The 23,798-nt window shown below is 40.5% G+C and overlaps 1 protein-coding gene across 1 annotated transcript in view; it reads right to left on the bottom strand.

The window, feature by feature from the left end:
- cfap58 (cilia and flagella associated protein 58) overlaps window positions 1-18,998 on the bottom strand; it is a 189,409-nt gene extending 170,411 nt beyond the window's left edge. Inside the window, exons 1-2 of the mRNA XM_043712232.1 lie at window positions 18,722-18,998; window positions 3,658-3,806 (exon numbers count right to left, since the gene is read on the bottom strand). Of these exons, the coding sequence (XP_043568167.1) occupies window positions 3,658-3,806; window positions 18,722-18,982 (410 nt within the window). The 5' untranslated portion in view covers window positions 18,983-18,998. The remainder of the gene's footprint in view (window positions 1-3,657; window positions 3,807-18,721) is intronic.
- Between the last annotated feature and the right edge of the window lie 4,800 nt (window positions 18,999-23,798).

Here is a 23,798-nt window from a genome sequence, read left to right as displayed (position 1 = left end):
CTCAATCAGGTCCCCTCTCAATCTTCTAAACTCAAGAGTATACAAGCCCAGTCACTCCAGTCTTTCAGCGTAAGATAGTCCCGCCATTCCAGGAATTGACCTCGTGAACCTACGCTGCACTCCCTCAATAGCCAGAATGTCTTTCCTCAAATTTGGAGACCAGAACTGCACACAATACTCCAGGTGTGGTCTCACCAGGGCCCTGTACAGCTGCAGAAGAACCTCTTTGCTTCTATATGCAATCCCTCTTGTTATGAAGACCAGCATGCTATTAGCCTTCTTCACTACCTGCTGTACCTGCATGCTTACCTTCATTGACTGGTGTTTAAGAACACCCAGATCTCTTTGTACTGCCCCTTTACCTAAATTTATTCCATTTAGGTAGTAATCTGCCTTCCTGTTCTTGCCACCAAAGTGGATAACCATACATTTATCCACATTAAACTGCAACTGCCATGCACCTGACCACTCACCTAACCTGTCCAGGTCACCCTGTAATCTCCTAACATCCTCCTCACATTTCACCCTGCCACCCAGCTTAGTATCATCAGCAAATTTGCTAATGTTATTACTAATACCATCTTCTATATCATTAATATATATTGTAAAAAGTTGCGGTCCCAGCACTAATCCCTGCGATACCCCACTGGTCACTGCCTGCCATTCCGAAATGGAGCCGTTTATCACTACTCTTTGTTTCCTGTCAGCCAACCAACTTTCAATCCAAGTTAGTACTTTTCCCCCAATACCATGCGCCCTAACTTTGCTCACTAACCTCCTGTGTGGGACTCACTTGAGTTGTGCCTCTAAATAACGTAAGCTCATGCACAGTGATAACTTTAAGCCACTTATTGAAAGCATCACAGAATGGTTGAAAGCCAAAAACAGCTTTCAATAGAACCACATAATGATATAGTACAGAACATGACCATTCTGTTCATCAAGCCTATACTGGTAATATGAAGGAGCCAACCAAATAATTGCACTTCCCTTCAATTTCCCTTTATCACAATAAATGTCTTCCTTTCCCTTATCCACTCCCATTAAAAGTTTCCATTAGCTAGCACCTACCCAATGGTATATTCCAAAGCAAAACAATGTGCTATGCGCTTTATTCACCCTACCACTTCACCTCTGGTTCTCAACTTTTAATCCGTGCCCTCTGGCTCTTGGCCATTCAACCTGCGGGAATCATTTCTCCTTATTTACTCCATCAAAGCAGTCATTGCATTCACTGCCCTCTCTAGCAAATCCCATCAGAGCCCTCCAAGGGGAAAGCCCAAATATTTCAAAGTAACTGAAGCTCCTTAACCCTATCACCCTTCTCACCAATCTCTTCAGTTTCCGCGCTAAGGGCTTTCCATCATTTTTAAATGGTGATTCCAAGAAGGCCATGTGATAGGAATGCCACCAGAAGGTAGCACAAGGAATGCACAAGTAGTGAAATGCAGCTTCCAACCTGAGGGATAGACCATTGTGCTCCTCCCAGTCCAAGTTCATCTCAGAGCTGCTATCTTTCTTGCCCACCATAGGGTGCTAACTGGCTGCTCTGCTCAATGGCCAGCACCACATTTACAGCCTTTTACCCTGTTCCAAGCACCCAGATTCTCAGTCGAAGGTCCCCCAACACATGTGCAAATTTGATTCAGCAGGCATGAAGAGCCAGGGACATTATTATTCATGGAATGTAGTAATAGCGATTGTGTTTACGCAGCTCCATTCTGGCTTAGCGGCATCAGGTGCTGGTAACTGATGACACCAGACCCATTTGCACATGCTCAGGCAGCCATCTTTGTGTTTGTCCCAATTACTCCCTGTCCACTCCAGAAATGTGCACCGTATTGCAGCTGAGGTCTAACCAGTGTTTTATAAGGGTGTTTCATCAAATAATTTAATCAGGATACATCTAACTTAAATGTCTATCTCCAACAGTAACAATATAGAAACAACAAATAAAAGCTTGTGACAACTATCCAAGCTCATTCAATATTAATACATTTCCTGACTGGTGGGAGATTAAAACAGTTAGCAAATAAGTCAGTATTCTCTGAAAACCAAACTTTGACCTGTGCATTTAGCTCTCCATTTTTCCTTGGCATTCCAGTTACAAGTATTTGTATTTTCTCCTGATTTCAAGATTTGTCTCAATCCTCGTTAGTTCTTACTTGTTAAAATTAAGCCATTTACTTTCATTGCTTAACTATGACAGAGGCTGTTGTCACTCCCTTTCTGCTGCACCTCAAAGTTTGTTGTTATGAACTCAGTTTAAAGAAGTTTAAGACTTGAACAGCGTTTCTGCACTTTGGCACACAAGCCTTACAGTTATTAGAAACTATTGTAAATTGAATTATTTCCCAACTTCAGGTGGTAAAGTCAATTAATATCAACCAGATCTCACACAATCTTTATCATGATGCACTCAGTTCCAGAAAGCGGAAGCAAAGGGATTCCAGTTGCTGCTTTGCATTTGATAACACCGTCCTAACCCACAATCAATACTATCTAAAAGGACTAGAGTGTCAGATACATGGGGACAGTATACCCTACAAGATCACCTCCAAAGCACACACCATCCTGACTTGGAACCATATCCCTATTCCTTCATTGTCATGGGATCAAAATGCTGCAAGATTTTTCCTAACAGCATTGTGGTGTACCTGGAGCAGATGGACTGCAGCAGTTCAGGAAGGCAGATGCCTGCTACTTACTCAACAACAGTTAGGATCTGCTTCTAAAACAGTGGCTTTCTGTTGCACTGGTTTTGGAATAAGGAGGAACACTGCTTGCAAAAAAATAATAATTTCCGACGAAAAGGTACTGAATTGTGATGAAACATGCTTTCAAAGTTTAAAAATCATCATTTATTTGCATAGAGGTATGCCGTTTAAAAGCTCCAATCTAAAGCATGCCGTGCCTATCAGCCTGTTTTCACTTCACTTCAACCTTCAATGAAATACTGCTCCATGACAGTAACAACATTCCTTCAATAGGTGTAACTAGAGGAGGCAATGGAAATGTTAAATCTCACTTTAACACCCTTAGCTAGAAAAGATTAAAAGAAACTAGCCAGAGATCCCCTACCTGGTCAACATAAAGTGCAAAGTATCACCTGAAAAATGTAATTTTAATTACGTTAGTTTTCTGGTTGCCTGGTATAATCAGTTTTTGCTTGTTCTTTGTGGTCAATTTATCAGCCAACAATCAGGATAGGCATTTCTGAGATAACCCACCATAACACTGCATAATTGAAGCTACCATGTCAGCAATTTTCCAGGTAAGTTACTCACTGCGTACAAGATGCCACCTATTATTAATCTTTGGAACTGCAACCTAGAATGGTCACATGGTTAGCTGGTCCCAAGCAAGAAAGACTAATTCTGATTTTGGCTGATAGAGAAAAACAAGTAAAACCTCTCCTGACTTTCCTTTTATCAATTTCAATGGAAGTGAAAGGTAGGAGGATGGATATGGTTCAATATCTCCCAGTTTTCACTATCACCCAAAGCCAAAATTCCAATCAGTAAGAAAAGTGCAATTTCCATAGTTAGTCATCAAAGATGTCATTCTGACCATGCACACAGTTTGCGACCAGGCATATGCAACAACATCCTAATAAAGAAATTACACAGTAAAGGAAAAATAAGTTATTCAACAAACCTGCTTTCCTGGCCCAAAGAAAGTCCTGCGCCTTGCTCCACCAGTCTGGTTAGATTACTAATTTCCTGTTTTAGAGAGCGAATGGTCTCCTTTCCTCGCTTTTCCTGTTCAAGAGCTGAATCAACCATTTTCCAAGCTTTCTCAATCTCCTATTTATTTTGGTAAAACATGGAACAGAATTAGCTCAGCCGTGCAGTTTTAGCAATGTTCCATCATTTTGGAAATGAGCAGAAGCATATTGGACTATATCAATATGATTACAATCGATATGCATTACTTGGGTAATTTTCACGAGTTAAACGTGTTTGCGAAAATTCCATCCATTTAACAGTTTTAGCCAAATCATAAATGTACACTTCAGAAAATCAAATTCCAGACAAAAAGTGGAATTAAGAAAGTGTTACAACTCTGATGGGAAGAGTGTACTGGAAATTAATCTCCACTGCTTCACTAGTGATCACAAATATTAACTATGATCAATTTAATCACTAGAATATCTGACTGTGAGCATTATGCCAGATCAAAGAAATTCACACCAGGTTTCAGCCGCAAACAAGTAAACAAATAGTTATTTATTGTAACAAAACTATCCTTTGACAAGTGGAATTTTAATCACTAATATGCAAATTAAGACTATAACTCCACCCTTTAAATTGAAAAACAGATACATTCATTCATAAATGGGATTGAAAGGACAGATAGTGTAATCAGTATTACAGGAATACCATGATGGAATAGATCAGCAAAAGAGGACAAAATCTGTGAATCAAGAGACCAAACCAAAAGGATAGAATGAACAAACTTTCTCATAGTTTGAGAAAGTAGCTGATCAATTAGACCTAGGTCTTTTGGTTAAATCTTTCCCCTTGCAGAGTCTTTGAGTATCATTTCCTTTCCACATTCAGAGGGAAGGAGAGAGATCTGGTTTGCGTTCAGGCTCCTGAAGATCTGAGTACTCCACTCACTTTTCTCAATTCTGTGACAAAAGTACCACGTAAAACCATTCCAAAAGCTGTTGCTGGAGAGTTTAATCTTTTTCAACCAAAGGCACTTGGTACCAGTTTCTCTCACAAAACTATCAAATTTACTTCTGAAAAAAAAATTTTGCTCTTATATAACAAATGTGTGAATATCACACAATTTAACTAATATTTCAAGTTATATGAAAAACTGTGTCTTTTTCTGCACACCACAGTCGAAACTTCCATTTTCAACTCTATATTTCAAAGAAAATATATGTTAACCCTGCAAAAGGTCAAGAAGGAAACATTGAAAACTATCACCTCCGATTAGAAGTTACTCATCATAGACCTTCCCTCATCTTTGAAAGATTCATGAATGTTTACCCCCTAGTCTTACAGGCAAGTGACTCATTTCTACTAGACATGGCATAAATGGTCTTAGGTGGTAGAAGACTGGACTAGGAAGTGCATTGAGTTTAGGAGTTGGGACCTCATTGCAGCTCTATAGGACATTGGTGAGGCCACTTTTAGAATATGGTGTTCAATACTGGTCTCTCTGCTACAAGAAAGATGGCAGGTTACAGTTTATGGGAAGGTGATAGCGTAGTGGTATTATCACTATACTGCTCACCTCAAGGCTCAGGTAATGTTCTGGGGACCAAAGTTCAAATCCCACCACTGACAATAGTGGAATTTGAATTCAATAAAAATCTGGAATTAAAAGTCTAATGATGAGTGTAAATCCATTGTTAATTGTTGAAAAACCTGGTTCACTAATGTCCTTTAGGGAAGGAATCTGACATTCATATCTGGTCTAGCCCATATGTAACTCCACATATGGAGGTGGGAAAGATTAAAAGGGACCTGAGAGGCAATTTTTTCATGCAGAGGGTGGTGCTTGTATGGAATGAGATACCAGAGGAAGTGGTGGAGGCTGATACAATTACAACATTTAAAAGACACTTGGGTGGGTACACAAAGAGAAAGGGTTTAGAGAGACATTGGCCAAATGCCAATATCAGTTTACAATATCTGACTGGCACAGTCAAGTTGAACCAAAGGGTCTGGTTCCATGCTGTATGACTCTAAGACTCTATGACTCTCCACAGCAGGTTTACTCTTCACAAAATCTAGAAATAAAAAGTTGTTATAGCCTTACACATGAGGGTATAAAAACCTAACTGATTAGAGAAGGAAGCCTGCTATCTTTGTTCAAACTGGCCTGCAAGTGACTCAAATCCCTCAATAACAACAGCCCTGTGAAGTGGTCAAGCTAGCAAGCCACTCATGCATTCAGGACATTTCACGATGAACAATAAATTCCACAGCTGCCAGCACCAACAACTTGAAGATGTAAAAAATTCCACCAGCCGACTCATTCTCGCAAACAACAAGGGAAATACAAAATGTATTACAGATGGCAGCCCACGCAAATGTGATAATAGGCTCCAACAGCAGAGATACTTGGAACAAAGTTGTCAGCTATCTATAACTGGTTTCGTCGAAATGACAGAATGCAGCAGAAAATTTATACATCTTGGAATACTCGAGTTCAATGAGGAATATTTCTCCCAGAAACATGTCTGTGGCACTAAATCTCCAAGATATCTGATTTAGGAGTATTATTTATGGCTCTTTTAAGATTTCCAAGAAGATCACAATTAGATTTTTTAAAATCGCTCTGCAGTCAAAGTCACTGAACACAAACATAAGATAACTAAGAAGCAAGCAACGTGCTAACCATGTCTTATAATCTAAATTCGGAGATGCCAGTGTTGGACTGGGGTGTACAAAGTTAAAAATCACACAACGCCAGGTTATAGTCCAACAGGTTTAATTGGAAGCACACTAGCTTTCAGAGCGACGCTCCTTCATCAGGTGATTGTGGAGGGCTCAATCGTAACACAGAATTTATAGCAAAAATTTGCAGTGTGATGTAATTGAAATTATACATTGAAGATCCGTAATCCATTCGCGTCGCTCTGAAAGCTAGTGTGCTTCCAATTAAACCTGTTGGACTATAACCTGGTGTTGTGTGATTTTTAATCTTATAATCTAGGTTGAGGTATCCTCCGCCCATCACCCTCACCTTAACCTCCTTCCACCTATCGTATTCCCAACGCCCCTCCCCCAAGTCCCTCCTCCCTACCTTTTATCTTAGCCTGCTTGGCACACCCTCCTCATTCCTGAAGAAGGGCTTATGCCCAAAACGTCAATTCTCCTGCTGCCTGACCTGCTGCGCTTTTCCAGCAACACATTTTTCAGCTGAGGTATCCTAGTCACCAGATACAATAAAATCAACAACGTAGTGAGCACAAGGTCAAAAAGCCAGCTGGTTACAGATTCCTCCTCTTTACCTCAACATGCTTAACTCCCCTGCAAATTATACGAGAAATGTTAATGCTGTCACTACAGGAGAGTGTGATTTTGAGGCACGACAAAGGAAGGACGATGCACACTTTAAGCTTCAGTTCTATATTTGTATTTTGTGATTTATCATATTGATACAGAATTCTCCAGTGACAGAAGACTAATTATTTTTCAATGTTGAGAATGTTCAGACACAATTAAAAGGAAAACAGAACATTGCAGCACATAGCTAAAGTTAGGCAGTATAAATGCGTTATCTCGAGACTTTGCAAGCACAACTAAGTCTATCCTTGGGAGCACTGTATATAATTTTAATCACAAAATACCAAAAACTAACTGCATGGGCGAGGTTAGATAAAATATTTTGAGGAAGGGTCAATGGACCTGAAATGTTAACTCTGATTTCTCTTCACTGGTGCTGCCAGACCTGCTGAGCTTTTCCAACAATTTCTGTTCCAACATCCACAGTTATTTTGGTTTTCATTTAGATAAAACATAAATGGTAGAAAGTTGCAAGGAGAAGTATTCCAAAGAGAGGCTTAAAATGTTTAACTCAAGAAAAGGGTAAATGCTGAAGGTATCTCTATGAGTTAACATAGCACATAGACAAATGGGCATGACTTTGTGGTAATTACTGAGATGTGGTTACATGGAAACCAGGTTTGGGAATTGAATATGCAAAGGTACTCAGTGTTTTGGAAGGATAGACAGAAAGGAGAAGGAGGTGGTAGAGTAAAGGAAGAGACCAGGGCTGCACTGAGAAATTGGAATATTGTGAGCAGTTTTGGGCCCTATATCTGAAGAAAGATGTGCTGGCATTGGAGGGGGTCCAGAGGAGCTTTATAAGAATGATCCTGAGGATGCAGGGCTTGTCATATGAGGAGTGGTTGAGGACTCTGGGTGTATACTCGACAGAGTTTAGAAAGTTGAGGGGGAATCTCATTGAAGCTTACAGAATACTGGTTAGAGTAGTCATGGAGAAAATGTCTCCACTGTAGGAGAGACTAGGACTCAAGTGCACAGCCTCAGAAGGGATGACCCTTTACAACTGAGAGAGAAAAAAATTCTTCAACCAGAGGGAGCTGGATCTGTGGAACTCATGTTACAGAAGGCTGTGAATGCTCAATCATTGAATGTATTTAAGACAGAGATAAATGGATTTTTCATTGGTAAGGGACCAAGAGTTTTGGGGAGAAGGCAGGAGAATGGGGTTCAGAAATATATCAGCTATCATCAAATGGCAGAGCAAACTCAATGGGTGGAACGGCCTAAATCTGCTTTTAGATTTTATTGTCTAAATGACATCGACAGTGGAGATCAACTCAAAGAATCAATCTGTGCAGAAATAAGAAATAGCAAGGGTAAGAAGTTCTTGGTGGGAGTAATCTATCAGACCCCAAACACCCAGAAACACAGTGGGGTACAGGATAAGCCAGGAAATACTGGGGGCTTGTAGAAAAGGTATAGCAATAATCATCAGTAATTTTAAAATGTATATGGTGTGATGATAGCATGGATTTAAGAGGTGTATTTTGTCCTGTTTTGTTTTGAAGAGAGGTTTTAAAACAGAGATGGAGAGCAGTGTCTTTAAATCCAATAAACAGCTTCTAAGGCCTTGGTTTCTTTTTAAGTTAGAACAAAAGAAGCAGTCTGAATAGATAGGATCAAGCTCACCCAGGACCAGGACTTTTAGTTTGAGTTTTCCAATAGCAGCTGCTGGGGTATTGAAGTTGGATGTGGAAACTGTTTGTCCTCTCTCTGTTACCGCTAAGAGCTGGGGGTTCTCATCCTGCTACTAGAATTTCATGTGAGACAATCTACTTTACTTAATTTGCATTTGTCAGGGAAGTCTTTATGGGATGTCACAATATTAGAACAGTTATTGTTTAGTAGTTACATAATCTATTATTTTGTTAAGTTTTCCAATAGAGCCAAATTATTTCACTTCATTCATTTATTTTATTTTAACTTTCGTGTATGAATAAAATGTGTTTTGCTCTGGTCTAGAACAATGGACTGCATTAATCAAAATGGCAGGGTAGCCTCGGGGGAATTCATTGAATATATTACAAATTGTTTCTTGGAGCAGTATGGTGGGAACCAACCAGAGAGCAGGTTATTTTGGATTTGGCATTGTGTAATGATGTGGGATTAATTAATAATTGCACTGAAAAAGATCATCTAGAGAAGAGTGATCACAGCATGCTAGAATCTCAAATTCAGTTTAAGGTGAGAAACTGGAATTAAACAAAGATAATGACATAGGCATGAGGACAGATCAGACCCTAGTGGAGTAGGTGGGAGACTGAAATGTTGGATAGTTGATGAACAGTGGCAGATGTGTAAAGAGCTACTTAATTGCTCCCAACTAGATTTATTCCAGAGGAAGAAATATTTCAAGGGTGGTGGGTTGAGCTGGTGGGTATGGAGGGAAATATCCATGGCTCAACAAAGAAGTTAAAGATAATGTAAAGACAAAAAACTAAGACATGCCACATTGCAGAGGCTGGAAGTTTGGGCAACCCCTAAAGATCAAAAAAGGGTACTAAGAAAAACATAAAAAGTGCAAAGATAAATTTTGAAAGAAAACTAGTACAAAATATAAAAACCATAGAGCAAAAGCTCCGACAAGTATATAAAAGAGAAGAGAGTAGTTAAAGTGAGTGTTGGTCCATTGGAGGATGAGATTGGGGAGTTAATGGGGGGACCACAGAAATGGCAGTCATTTGATCAATATTTTGCTTCAGTTTTCATGATGAAGAACATATTACTATCCTATTTATAACAAGTAATGTTGAGATTATAGGAAGTGAGGAACTTAGAACAGTTGTTATTACTAGGGGAAAGTACATTGGAATTGAAAGCAGCCATGTCCCTAGGGCCTAATGGCTGACATCCTCGGGTCTTAAAGGAAGTGGCAGGAGAGATACCGGATCCATTAGTTATAATAATGTGGAAAAAGTTCCAGTGGATTGGAAATGCTCATATAACACACTTATTTAAAAAAGAGAGGGAGGCAGAAAGTAGGAAACTACAGACCACTTAGTTTAAAATGTGCCATTGGGAAATTGTTATAATCATTATTAAGGAAGTAATGACAGGACATTTGGAATGTCAAACACAATCCATCAGAGTCAGTATGGTTTTATGAAGTATAAATCACATTTGAGTAATTTGCTAGAGTTCTTTGAAGACATTACAATGAAGATGTATATTGGGAATCCTGTACATATAGTATAACTGGACTTCCAAAAGACTTTTGATAAGGTGCTGCACAAAATACACAAGGTCAGATCACATCAGGTTAGGGGTAATTTATCAGTCTGGTTAGAGGATTGGCTAACCAATAGAAAGCAGAGAGTTGGGATAAATGTGTCTTTTTCTGGTTAGCAAGATGTTAACTAGTTGGGTGCCACAGGATTAAGTCCGCAGGCCCCAATTATTTACAGGGATGTGGGGACAGAAAGTAATACAGTCAAATTTGTAAATGACACTTAAATAGGTGGAAAAGTAAGTGCAATGAAGAAATAAGAAATTTACAAATGGATATGAATAGGTTTGGTGAATGGGCCAAAATTTGGCAGATGAAGTTTGACATGGGTTAGTGTGAGGTTATCCATTTTAGTCAAAGGAATAGAAAGGGAACTTATTAACTAAGTGAAGAGAAACCTCAGAGTGCTTCAGTGCAGAGGGATCTAGTGTTCACAGAAAATTAGTATGCAGGTACAAAAGGCAATGAGGAAGGCAAATAGAATTGTGGCATTTATTGTTAAAAGTACAGAATATAAAAGTAGGGAAGTGATACTAGAGCTGTGCAATGCATTAGTAAAACTGTACTCGGAGTATTACACACAATTTTGGTCCCCTTGCTTGGGGAGGGATAGTGTTGAATTGGAAGCAGTTCAGAGGAGGTTCACCAGATTGATTCCAGCGATCAGGGATTTGTCTAATGAAGACAGATTGAGCAGTTTAGGCCTATTCTATCTGGAATTTAGAAAAATGAGCAAAGGTAGTTGCTGGGACATTGAGTAAATTTAAGGTAGAGATAGACAGATTTTGTAATCAGTAATGTGTTGAAGGGCATTGGGGAGTGGGCGGGAAAGTGGTGTTGAGGCTGAGGTGAGATCAGCTATGAATATGTCAAATGGCACAGTAAACTCAAGTGTTTCAATTGCCTACTGCTGCTCCTGCTGCTTATGTTTTAAGGGTAATGAAAATCTCACTAAGGCCTATAAAATATTCAATGATGTACAGTAGGTGAATCCACAATATTACCTCAAGGTTTATAGGCCAGAGAACATATAAGGAAATTCATTAAAGTTTAATTTAAAGCATATTGTTGATGAAAAAAAATCCAAAGGGAAGTGAAAGTTTCACATAATCTAGTGGAGTTCAAAATGCGATTGGATGTTTGATGAATGGGTTGTAGCACTTGATGAATGAGCTTGATGCATCTCATAGTGCTTGTCTCCTCAACATTTTCTTATGTTTGTGAAAGAAAAATTGAATAAATTATGTTATATTTGCTGATGAAACAAAAATATTCACAGGAGAAAAGAAGTTATGTTGAAGGAATGTAAATCAAGTATATTAACCAAATGATCTAAGTTGAGAGAATGAGCCCATATCCTCCATGTGCAGAAATGCATTTATGAAGTAATGCTCAGTCACCAGAGAATAAAGATTCTGAAATATAAGAGGGATCTGAAGGACTTGGTGGATAAAGCATTAAGGATCATAAATGATACTGTATGGTCATAAGAAAACAAATAAAGCATTATGTTTTATTCCCTGCACTGACCAATATAAAACTAGGAATACTATGCTTAGTTTACACTTTTGTGTTTTTTAACTATGAGATCGGGTTTTAGCTCTCAAACACGGGGCAGGAGATGCTGAGACTCTGGAGAATGCTGACAAAAGGGTAAAGAGGATAATGTCCAGTTTTAAGTCTTCATAATGAAAACAGGCTCAATATGCTGGGACTATTTGCTATTGCCTTGGTGACACCCTCGTCCACTCCTCAATCACCCAACATTTCAACCCCCTTCCCATGCAATTGTAAGAATCACATTACCTGCTCTTTTATCTTTTCTTTCTTCACTGTCCAAGGCACCAAACAGTCATTCCAGGTTATGGATTGATTTACATATAATTGGACATTATATTCACTGGGAGAAAGTGAGGACTGCAGATGCTGGAGATCAGTCGAGAGTGTGGTGCTGAAAAAGCACAGCAGGTCAGGCAGCATCCAAGAAACGGGAGAATTGATGTTTTGGGCATAGGTCCTTCATCAGGAAATCAGGGCTTATGCCCGAAACGTTGATTCTCCTGCTCTTTGCATGTTTTTCCAGCACCACACTCACGACTATTATATCCACCGTTCACATGCAGTCTCCTCTACATTGGACAGACCAAATGCAGAAAGGGTGGAACGCCATTGCTCAGTCTCTAAGCATGATCCTGGGTTTCTCGTCACTTGCCATTTTAATCATGTGCTGTCATGCTCATGCTTCTGTCAGCAATCTCCTGCAATGTTACAATGAAGCCCAATGCAAGCTTGAGGAATAGAACCTCATTTTCTGATAAGTCACTCTGCAGCCTTCCAGATTCATTGTTGAGTTCAGCAATTTCAGACCATGAGGTCTGCTCCCCTTTTCTGATTCTGTTTTGTTCTTCCATGTACCGGTTTGACTCTCAATTTCTATGTCTTCGCAAGACGCTGACAAACAATAAGGGATCCCATTGTATATCAGTGATCACCATACTGTGTTATCACTCCCTCACCACATCCAACAAAACCCTATTTCTGTCTGCTTTATATCAAAAATCATATGACATCACATTATAGTCCAACAGGTTTATGTGAACATAATAGCTGTTGGACTATAACCGGGAGTCGTGTGATTTTTGACCTTGTCCAATCTAGTCCAACACTGGCACGTTCACATCAGTATGCTTTAAGTGGAGCTGGTCACCATTCTTGCATTCACACTCGGTCTGAATGGAAGTCATGACTTGGAGATAGGGGTGGCATGGTGGCACAGTGGTTAGCACTGCTGCCTCACAGCACCAGAGACTCAGGTTCAATTCCCACCTCAGACGACTGACTGTGTGGAGTTTGCACATTCTCCCCGTGTCTGTGCAGGTTTGCTCTGGTTTCCTCCCACAGTCCAAAAATGTGCAGGTTAGGTGAATTGGCCGTGCTAAATTGCCCGTAGTATTAAGTGAAGGGGTAAATGTAGGGGAATGGGTCTGGGTGGGTTGCGCTTTGGCGGGTCGGTGTGGACTTGTTGGGCCAAAGGGCCTATTTCCACACTGTAAGTAATCTAATCAAATGCTACTGTTGGACTGGGGTGTACAAAGTTAAAAATCACCCAACACCAGGTTATAGTCCAACAGATTTAACTGAAAGCAGTAGCTTTTGGAGCGCTGCTCCTTGGTCAACCACCTGCTGAAGGAGCAGTGCTCCGAAAGCTAGTGCTTCCAACTAAACCTGTTGGACTATAACTTGGTGTTGCGTGGTTTTTAAGTCTGAATGGACAAATGCTTCTTTCTTTCTACATTCCCTTTGCCTTTTGTTCCGTGACATCATTATTATTCAATCCCTCCTACCCTCTACCCTATATCAGACCTTCTCTCCCCTCCCACTTTAGATGGCATAAAACCCACTACATTTCAACCTGCCTTCAGTAGAGTATTTACATTCATGTCAAAACGTTAACTCTGTTTTTTCTTTGTCAGCAGATGCAACATGATGTAAGTAGTGGATTCCCACAAGGATCTCTGTTTGGACCTCAATTATTCACGCTATTCATTAACAATTAAATAATGGCATAGAAAGACATGCATCCAAATTTTCTGAGAACAGAAAGTTGGGCATTGTAGACAGTGTAGATGATAGCGTTAAATTACAGAGATATTGAAAGACTAAATGAATGGGAAAAACTGTGGCAAATGGAATTCAGTGTAAGCAAGTATGAGGTTACTCTTTATGAACCGAAAAAGATAGTTGAAGGAACTTTCCATATGGTACAAAGTGAAATACAAGGAATGTCTGTATGTATATCGAGATGTGCCTTTAAAAAGGATTTGTTCTGTTATGTTTCTTTTGAAAGCAAATGTAATAAACTTGGAGCTAAGTTCTCTGCTCTGAACCCAACAAGATTGCTAGCTTTGAATCAAAAAGGAGGAGGGTCAAACTCCCCCAGAACCAGGATCTTTTTGTTTAACTTTCAGTAGTCGCTGGGGTCTTGAAGCTGGATGTGGAAGCTATTATTCCTCTTTCTGTTATAGCTAAAAGCTTGGGTTCTCTTTCTGTTGTTGGAATTGCATGTGAGACAATCTATTTTACTGAATTTATAAGGTCAAAAATCACATGATACCAGGTTATAGTCCAACAAGTTTATTTGAAAACACCAGCTTTTGAAGCCTCACTCCTTCTTTAGGCATCAGCACCCAGTCCAACACTGGCAGCTCCACATCACTGAACTTATAGTCATAGAGCTGTACAGCACAGAAACAGACCCTTTGGTCCAACTTGTCCATGCCGACCAGATATCCCAAATTAATCCCAGTCCTGTTTGCCAACAATTGACCCATATCCCCCTAAACCCTTTCTATTCATACATCCATCCAGATGCCTTTTAAATGCTGTAATTGTACCAGCCTCCACCACTTCCTCTGGCAGCTCATTTTGTACATGCACCACCCTCCTCATGAAAATGTTGCCTCTCAGGTCCCTTTTGTATCTTTCCTCTCTCACCTTAAATCTCTGCCCTCTAGTTTTGGACTCTTCTACCCTGGAGAAAAGACCTTGACCATTCATCCTATCCATGCCTGTTATGATTTATAAACTTCTGTAAGGTCACCTCTCAGTCTCCAATGCTCCGGGAAAATAGCCCCATCTTATTCAGCCTCGCCCCGTAGCTCAAACCCTCCAATCCTGGTGACATCCTTGTAATGCTTTTCTGAACCCTTTCAAATTTCACAACATTGTTTCCTAAGCTGGGAGACCAGAACTGAACGCAGTATTTCAAAAATGGTTTAACCAATGTCCTGTACAGCCACATGACCACCCAACTCCTATACTCAATGCTCTGACCAATAAAGATAAGTGTACTAAATGCTTTCTTCACTATTCTATCTACCTGCGCATCCACTTTCAAGGAACTATGAACCTGCACTCCAAGTCTCTTTATTCCTTGCCAAAGATTTGTTTATGGAATGTTACTATATTGGATCAGTTGCTGTTTAGTAATTAAATAATCTATTAGTCTGTTAAGTTTTCCAATAGAGTTAAGTTATTCTAATTCTTCTTTCTTTTGTTGAATTTTAACTACGGTGTAAAAATAAAATGTGTTTTGCTCCAAGCCCGTTAGTCTGACTAATTCAATTGCACTTGGAACACAATTCCCTACACTTCTTTTTAAAAATAATAAAAAGTTAGAGTCTGGGCTATCTTCTGAATCTATTTTGAAGGGGTTTTAGATTGGTTGGTAAAATTTCCAAAGAGACTTGGGAATTCAGGTGCATAGATCTTTAAAATGTCATGAACAGTTCCAGAAAATAATCAAGAAAGCTAATGGAGTGTTGGTCTTTATATCAAGAGGGTAGTAGTCCAAAGATGCAGAAGTTATGGTGCAGTTACACAAAACTCTGGTTAGACCCCACTTGAAATATGTGAGCAAATTTGAGCACCACACCTTAGAAAATACATATTGTCAGTGGAGAGAGTACAATGTTGGTTTACAACAATGACACTTGGCACAGTCGTTAGCACTACAGCCTCACAGCACCAGGGCCCCAGGTTCAATTCCAGCTTTGGGTGACTGTCTGTGTGGAGTTTGCACATTCTCCCTGTGTCTGCGTGGGTGTGCTCCAGTTTCCTCCCACAGTCCAAAGGTGTGCAGGTCAGGTGAATTGACCATGCAAAATTGCCCATAGCGTTAGATGCATTAGTTAGAGGGAAATGGGTCTGGGTGGGTTACTCTTTGAAGGGTCAGTGTGGACTTGTTGGGCCGAAGGGCCTGTTTCCACACTGTAGGGAATCTAATCCAGTCAAATTAGGCCTATTTTCTCTAGAATTTAGAAGGTTGAGGGGTGATCTGACCAAAGTCTTTAATATATTAACAGGAAAAGACAGGATAGATAAAGATAAACTACTTCCACTAGTTGGGGATTTTAGAACTGGGGGGCATGGTCTGAGAATTAGGGTCAAACCATTCAGAAGAGATGTTAGGAAGCACTTCTACACAGAAAGGGTGGTGAAGGTTTGGAACTCTCGTCCATAAATGGCAGTGGATACTGGATCAGTTGCTAATCTTAAATCTGAGATAGATAAACTATTGTTAAGCAAAAATAATTAAGGATTATGGGCTTAAGACAGGTATTTGGAATGAGGCCACAGATCAGCCATGATCTCTCTGAATGGTGGAACAGGCTCAAGGGGCTGAATGGCCTACTACTGTTCCTATGTTCCTATGATACTGCCAAACCTGCTGAGTTTCTCCACTACTTTGTGTTTTTATTTCAAAACAAATGTGATTTCATTCATGTGATGAAAGATATCAGATATTTTTATATCACTTTAGAGTTTCAAATACTGGAACATGGGGATGGTTACTTTTGTGAAGGATTAAAAAGAAAGGTCAGACAATCCTTCCAATATGTGTCAGATGGGAAGTATCCTGTGGATTGTTAATGGAAAATTGTTTTTACTCTGATGGTTAATGACAGATGGAAAAGAATATTTATGGCCATTAGATCGTTGTTGGTTCAGGATACTTAAGGATTGATTTTAATTCAGAAAAATCAGAGATTGAATGCTTTTAGGAAGTCTAGAGGAAACCTGACTTGGGCCAAAAGCAAATATAATTTCTCTCCTAGAAAGGCAAAGGGAGGACAGGACAGCTCAGGGAAAGGACTGTTAACTCAGTGTATAAGTTTAGTTTGTGATATTTCAAAACCAGGTTTACTTGGTTACAAATCTACATCTAATTAAATGCTCAGAAAGTCTAAGCATTCTCCTTTTTGAATATTCATGTATGAGCAGGTCACAGTTTGCAATAAAGTAACTGGTGGGAATTAGTCAAGTCAGATTTACAGGTTTGGTACAAAGTGGCAGTTTCATTGGAGTTTAATGTCTATAACAATAGTGTTGTAAAACAGGATGAAGCTATGAATCAGAGAAACCCTAGTGTGGAAACAGGCCATTTGGCCCAACAAGTCCACACTCGCCCTCCGAAGAGTATTTCACCCAGACCCATTCCCCTACCCTATTACTCTACATTTCCCCTAACTAACACACCTAAGCTACACATGGCTGCTTACTATGGCAATTTAGCTTGACCAATTCACTAAACCTGCACATCTTTGGACTGTGGGAGGAAACCGGAGCATGCGGAGAAAACCCATGCAGACACGGGGAGAATACGCAAACCCCACACAGACAGTCGCCCCGAGGCTGGAATCAAACCCATATCCCTCGAGCTGTGAGGCAGCAGTGCTCATCACTGAGCAACCATGTCACACACATTTGAAGATTTTTCTGTGTTCTAGATCTTCATAACTTATACTTTATTTGTTTTTATCTTTTGTGCAATAAATTTCTGTTCTGTTGTTAAAGAAACCCTGCAACCTCACATGACTTGTTTCACTAACTGATCACACATTAACTAAAACAAACAAAAAAGTTAGGTTTCAATCTGGCATCTGATTTGTCCAGTATTACCATCAGAGTGCTGGAAAAGCACTGATTCCTGATGAAGGGCTTTTGCCCGAAACGTCGATTTTCCTGCTCCTCGGATGCTGCCTGACCTGCTGTGCTTTTCCAGCACCACTCTAATCTAAACTCTGGTTTCCAGCATCTGCAGTCCTCACTTTTTCCCAGTATTACCATCAATTGGGATCATAACATTTATATCAATAAACATGGTTAAAGATGATAAAATAATGGAGCAAATAGATCCCACTCTGGTGGGTAAATTTTCTGAGCAGTAAGTAATATGTGACCCAACAGTAATGAGTATGAAATACAGAGTAATTTTGTTAGATGTGAGGAAGCATTGATTTTGTGAGAGTGTCATTAAGCTGGGAAAGCTACTAAAATGTGTGAGAGCATGTGCAATGTGTGTGGGTTTCTGAAATCATTTAAAGACAGCTGAACAAGTTCCTACTAGTAGAGAACACATAGAACAAAAAAATGATTTGATGATTCGATTTATTATTGTCACAGATACAGTGAAAAGTACTGTTTTGCTAACCAGACAATCGTATCTTACATGAGTACATCAGGGTAATAGAACAGAATGCAGATTACAGTGTCACAGCTACAGAAAAATGCAGAGAAAGATACCAACAGTGCTGGTTCAATTCCTGCACTGATTGAGGTCATCATGATAGACTCTCCTTCTCAGCCTCTCCCTGCACCTAATGAGAGAGCAGCCTTCAGGTCTGGTAGGATGATAACAACTTTAGTGTGCATGAGGTGGAATCAGCAGGAATAATGATGATAAACATTTATTCTAAATTCCAGATGCTTTGAATATTCTATTACCCCACTGAAGCATCATCTTTGAAATATAATGTAACCGAGCTTGTTTGAGAACCTGTCAATCTATATCCAAATTTTGAAATTTAGGGATGTATTTACAGAGAAATGCTGGAGACTAAGCTCTGCATTTCACAAGCAAATCAGTGCAGACCAAACAAATAGATGTCACAAACCTCACCTGCTTTAGGGAATCTATAGTTGACTGGTCATCTTGCGACAGCTTCAGTGCAGTTGTCACCTTTGTTGAATTTGCCACAATCTCGGCATTGAGGTCCTTACATTTTGCCATTAGGCGCTTCTCATTTTCATGGGATTTTCTGAGGGCGCGGTGCAGCTTTTCATACTCAATGCGGAATTTGTCAAGTCCCTTTTCTCCCATAAGTTCAGAAAGGACTTCTTGGAAGTCCTGTTCAAGTGCCTCAAAGGCATGGTCCTCCATGATTCCTTTATCTGATTTATCCTATAAAAAATAATGAGGAGAGAAGGGGGGGTAATAAATTAATCACTGATACACAAATGTCTTAAAAAGAGTCAAGAAATTATCTGCGATTTTAATCCCTTCTCCAGTCAGCAGCAAATCTAGGCATCTCTTGGAATGTATTTATATTCTTTGTTTCAAAGTTTTCCTTCGGAGATTGCTCGTGAACTGAATACTCATGGGTGAAAGGTTCCATTGTACAAAGTATGGATAACCTCTAGACCAACATATAAATATTAAGGTCATTAAAAATATTGCTTTGTTTTACTTTTGTTCACAGGTAAACACATTTTCAAATATATGTCTATCCCTTTTCCTAGCACTTGTAAATGAAAGACTGATAGCATGGAGTGTCCTCAGATTGCCATTTACGCAAACAACAAATTACATTGATATATATCATTAGAGTCATAGAGATGTACAGCATGGAAACAGACCCTTCAGTCCAACTCGTCCATGCCGACCAGATATCCCAACCCAATCTAGTCCCACCTGCCAGCAGATAGCCCATATCCCCCCAAACCCTTCCTATTCATATACCCATCCAAATGCCTCTTAAATGTTGCAATTGTACCAGCCTCCACCACTTCCTCTAGCAGCTCATTCCATACACGTACCACCCTCTGCATGAAAGAGTTGCCCCTTAGGTCTCTTTTACATCTTGCCCCTCTCACCCTAAACTAATGCCCTTTAGTTCTGGACCTCCCCACCCCAGGGAAAAGACTTTGTCTACTTATCCTATCCATCCCCCTCATGATTTTATAAACCTCTATATAGGTCACCCCTCAGCCTCCGATGCTCCAGGGAAAGCAGCCCCAGCCTATTCAATCTCTCCCTACAGTTCAAATCCTCCAACCCTGAAAACATCTTTGTAAATCTTTTCTGAATGCTTTCAAGTTTCACAACATCCTTCCATAGGAAGCAAGACCAGAATTGCACGCAATATTAAAAGTGGCCTAACCAATGTCCTGTTCAGCCACAACTTGTAAAATGTCACAAAGCACACTTAGAAGCATTATTGTGTCATCTACAGCCATAGATGAGGTTCCAGAGGACTGGAAGGTGGCTGATGTTGTGCCTTTATTAAAGAAAGACTGCAAGGAAAAGCCTGGGAACTCTCGACCAGTGAGTCCGACGTCAGTCATGGGTAAGCTGTTAGAGGGGATTCTGAGAGATAGAATTTACAGGCATTTGGAGAAGCACCAACTGATTTGGATAGTTAGCATGGTTTCATGCGTGGGAAATCATGTCTAACAAACTTGATTGAGTTTTTTGATGTAACCAAGAAGAATGATGAGGGCAAAGTGGTAGATGTTGTCTACATGAACTTTAGTAAAGTCTTTGACAAAGTTCTACATGGTAGTCTAGTTAGTAAAATTAGATTACGTGGGATTCAGAGAGAGCTTGCCAACTGCATACAAAATTTGCTTGATTGTAGGAGACAGAAGGCGAGTAGAGGGTTGTTTTTTGAGATGGGGGACTGTGATCAGGGTGTTCTGCAGGGATCTGTGCTAGGTCCATCATTACTTGTCATTTATTTAATGATTTGGATGGGAATATAAGAAACGTGGTTAGTCAGTTTGTGGTTGACACTAAAATTGGTGGCATAGTGGACAATGAAGAAGGTTGTCTAAGATTATGAAGGAATCTTGATCAATTGGGCCAATGAGCCATGAAGTGGCAGGTGGACTTTAATCTGGATAAATGCAAGGTGTTGCATTTTGTTGAGATGAACAAGGATAGGTCTTACACAGTTAATGGTAGGGCCCTGGGGAGTGTTATCAAACAGAGGGATCGAGGGTTCAGATATATATTTCTTTTAAAGTTGTGGTAAAGAAGACATTTGCCACACTTAGCTTCATTGCTCAGACCACTGTGTTTAGAAGTACTGTCTATAATTCTCGTTGCCCCACTACAGGAAGGATGTTGTTAAATTGGAAAGGATGCTGAAAATATTTACAAGGATGTTAGCAGGACTGGAGGGTTTGAGTTGGAAGGAGAGGCTAGATAGGTTGGAACTTTTTTCATTGGAGTTTAGGAGGTGACCTTACAGAGTTTTATAAAATCACAAGGGACATAGATAAGGCAAATACCAAAGGTTTGTTTCCTGGGGTAGGGAAATTCAAACCTAGAGGGCATAATTTTAAGGTGAGAGGCAAAAGATTTAAAAGGGAACTGGGGAGTAACTTTTTCACATAGAGGGTGGCTGGTTTGTGGAAAGAAATGCCAGAGGAAGTGGTAGATGCGGGTATAACTACAACATTTAAAAGACATTTGGACAGGTACATGAATAAGAAAGGTTTAGAGGGCTATTGGTAAAACTCAGGTAAATGGAACTAGTTTAGTTTGGGAGTCGTGGTAGGCATGGACGAGTTCGACCAAAGGATCTGTTTCCATGCTGTATGACTCTATAAATACAATTTGACATAAACATACTAAAAGGGATCTTAGTTGTAAAAACAGAAAATGCTGGAAATATCGGGCAGCACTTGCAGGGAAAGACAGTATGATGGTGAAATCTTTTGGGGGCCTGATTGGCGTGGGTTATGGGAAGACTGGGGACAGAATCAGACAAGAAGTCCAACATGGTCCATCTCAACATCAGGAGCATCTCATTGCATTTTTATGTATTTGCTGAGCAGTGAGGCATGTTTCACATGAGACGGCAGCGAGTTGCCAGTTTAAAGAATCACTGCTTGTTAAACACCTTATTAATGGCACAACCCATCTCATTAATAGTCAGCTTTGCATCTTACCAAATGTGCCAAACAAGCTAAATGTCAAGAATGTCAGAGTGGGTATGTGACGAGTTCAGCTCACCATTCCCTCCACAGGTGGTCCACAAGCATCAACATCTCAGGGCACAGGGCACATGTAACCTGTGTCCATCGACATAGGAATGTGAAATATGCCAGCCCCGAAGAACCCTCATGACACATCTCTGATCCACTTACAGTACACTTCTGCACTTCAATGTTGCACCTTGGGCTACACCAATAACTACCATTGCAGTCACGGTACCTTGGCTCAGGGACATGCAGCTAGCTCATGGACTGGACCAGGTTGCATCTCTGGACTCAGGAGAGCTGGGCTTCAGCAGCACTTACAAGAAAAAAGCAGAGTTAACATTTTGAGTCCAGTGACTCTTCACCATGAGTTCAGAAGGGTCACTGGCCTTGAAACATTAACTCTGCTTTCTCCTCACAGTTGCTGCCAGACATGCTGAGTTTCTTCAGCAATTTCTGTTTTTGTTTCAGGTCTCCATTATCTGCAATTCTTTGTTTTATCTCTGAGCTCTATGTTTACTTTCCTAGTGCTCACTCACTACATGAGCTCACAGCATTCCTGCCTTGCTTTACCCTGTCAGCCAGAGATACCAGACTCCTATTACTTCTGTCACGCTTTGCTATGCAGCACAGACATAAAGCCAGGAAGCTTGTCATGGTTGTCAGTCAAGGCAGATAGAACTTGTTCAGCAGGACAGTAAAAGAAGAAAAACAAGAATCCGTACAGTATGGAAACAGGCCCTTTGGCCCAACAAGTCCACACCAACCCTCCAAAAAGTAACCCACACAGACCCATTCCCCTCCCCTATTACTCTACATTTACCCCTGACCTACACATCCATGAAAACTATGGGCAACTTAGCATGGCCAATTCACCTAATCTGCACATCATTGGACTGTGGAAGGAAACCGGAGCACCCGGAAGAAACCCACGCAGACACGGGGAGAATGTGCAAACTCCAGTTGCCAGAGGCTGAAATTGAACCCGGGTCCCTGGCGCTGTGAGGCAGCAGTGCTAACCACTGAGTCACCGTGCTCAAGGGTAAGTCAAGGGCAGTATCCTACACCAGGTTAGGGACTTGGACACGGTCAGTCAGGCATTCAGGACATTCAGAATCAGGATGTTCTCCACATAAGGGATGAAGAACTGAATGTCAGACAGACAGCTACCCTTCTGCGTCTTCTGCCCTATTGGGCTGTTTTCTTTCTGGAATGAGAGAAAGACAGGTATTAAAGGAGATGAAAGTGGTGGCAAAGATTTTTGGTTTTGGTGCAGATCAAATCCTGAACTAGTGACAGCAAATAGGGCAAACAGGGTTAGAGATGCCAGGTGTTGGAATGGCTGACAGTGAGTGAAGGAAGATTTTGCAATCAGTAGTGAGAGTGCTACAGCATGAGTCTTGCTGGGAGGTGGGAGGTGGGTGCAGTAGCAGAGACAGAGTGAGTGTGAGGTATCAGAGGGAAGATGACAATATTTATGCTGATGGTGTGGCAAGGGTCATTGACCTTCTTCGCACAGTGTTGTGCTTTCCTCCAGATGGCTGAAACTGCACTGACATGAGTGGCATTCTCAGACCAAGCTAATATGGCCTGGTGTTAGAGTCTCCACTTATGGTCCTGAGGAATAAGAATGTCCTGGGTTTGCACCACCCCATCCCTGATTGTAAAGCAGGGCACTAATTTCCCTCTGTCTGCCATGTACAGGACAAATGCCAGGAACTGTGCATGCCAGCTCCAGATTGACAGTGCTCATCTGAGTGCACAATGACACGGGCATAAGGATGCTAGTCTTTTCTGAGTGGGTTAAAGAGGGTGTTCCAGGAGCAGCATATGGCAAGACAGGGACAGAATCAGACAGGAGGGATGCAATGAGAGTGAAATAGGTCATTAATGAGGTGTGTTTGGAAAGACACAGCAAGAAATCTGGTGGGAGTCCCTCTAAAATATCCAACATAACTCGCCCTTAACCAAAATAAAGTAAGATGCAGCCC

Source organism: Chiloscyllium plagiosum, chromosome 22, assembly GCF_004010195.1.
Source record: "Chiloscyllium plagiosum isolate BGI_BamShark_2017 chromosome 22, ASM401019v2, whole genome shotgun sequence".
Taxonomy (NCBI): domain Eukaryota; kingdom Metazoa; phylum Chordata; class Chondrichthyes; order Orectolobiformes; family Hemiscylliidae; genus Chiloscyllium; species Chiloscyllium plagiosum.
Note: the sequence above shows the minus strand (reverse complement) of the source record. Positions and strands in the feature narration are given on the sequence as shown.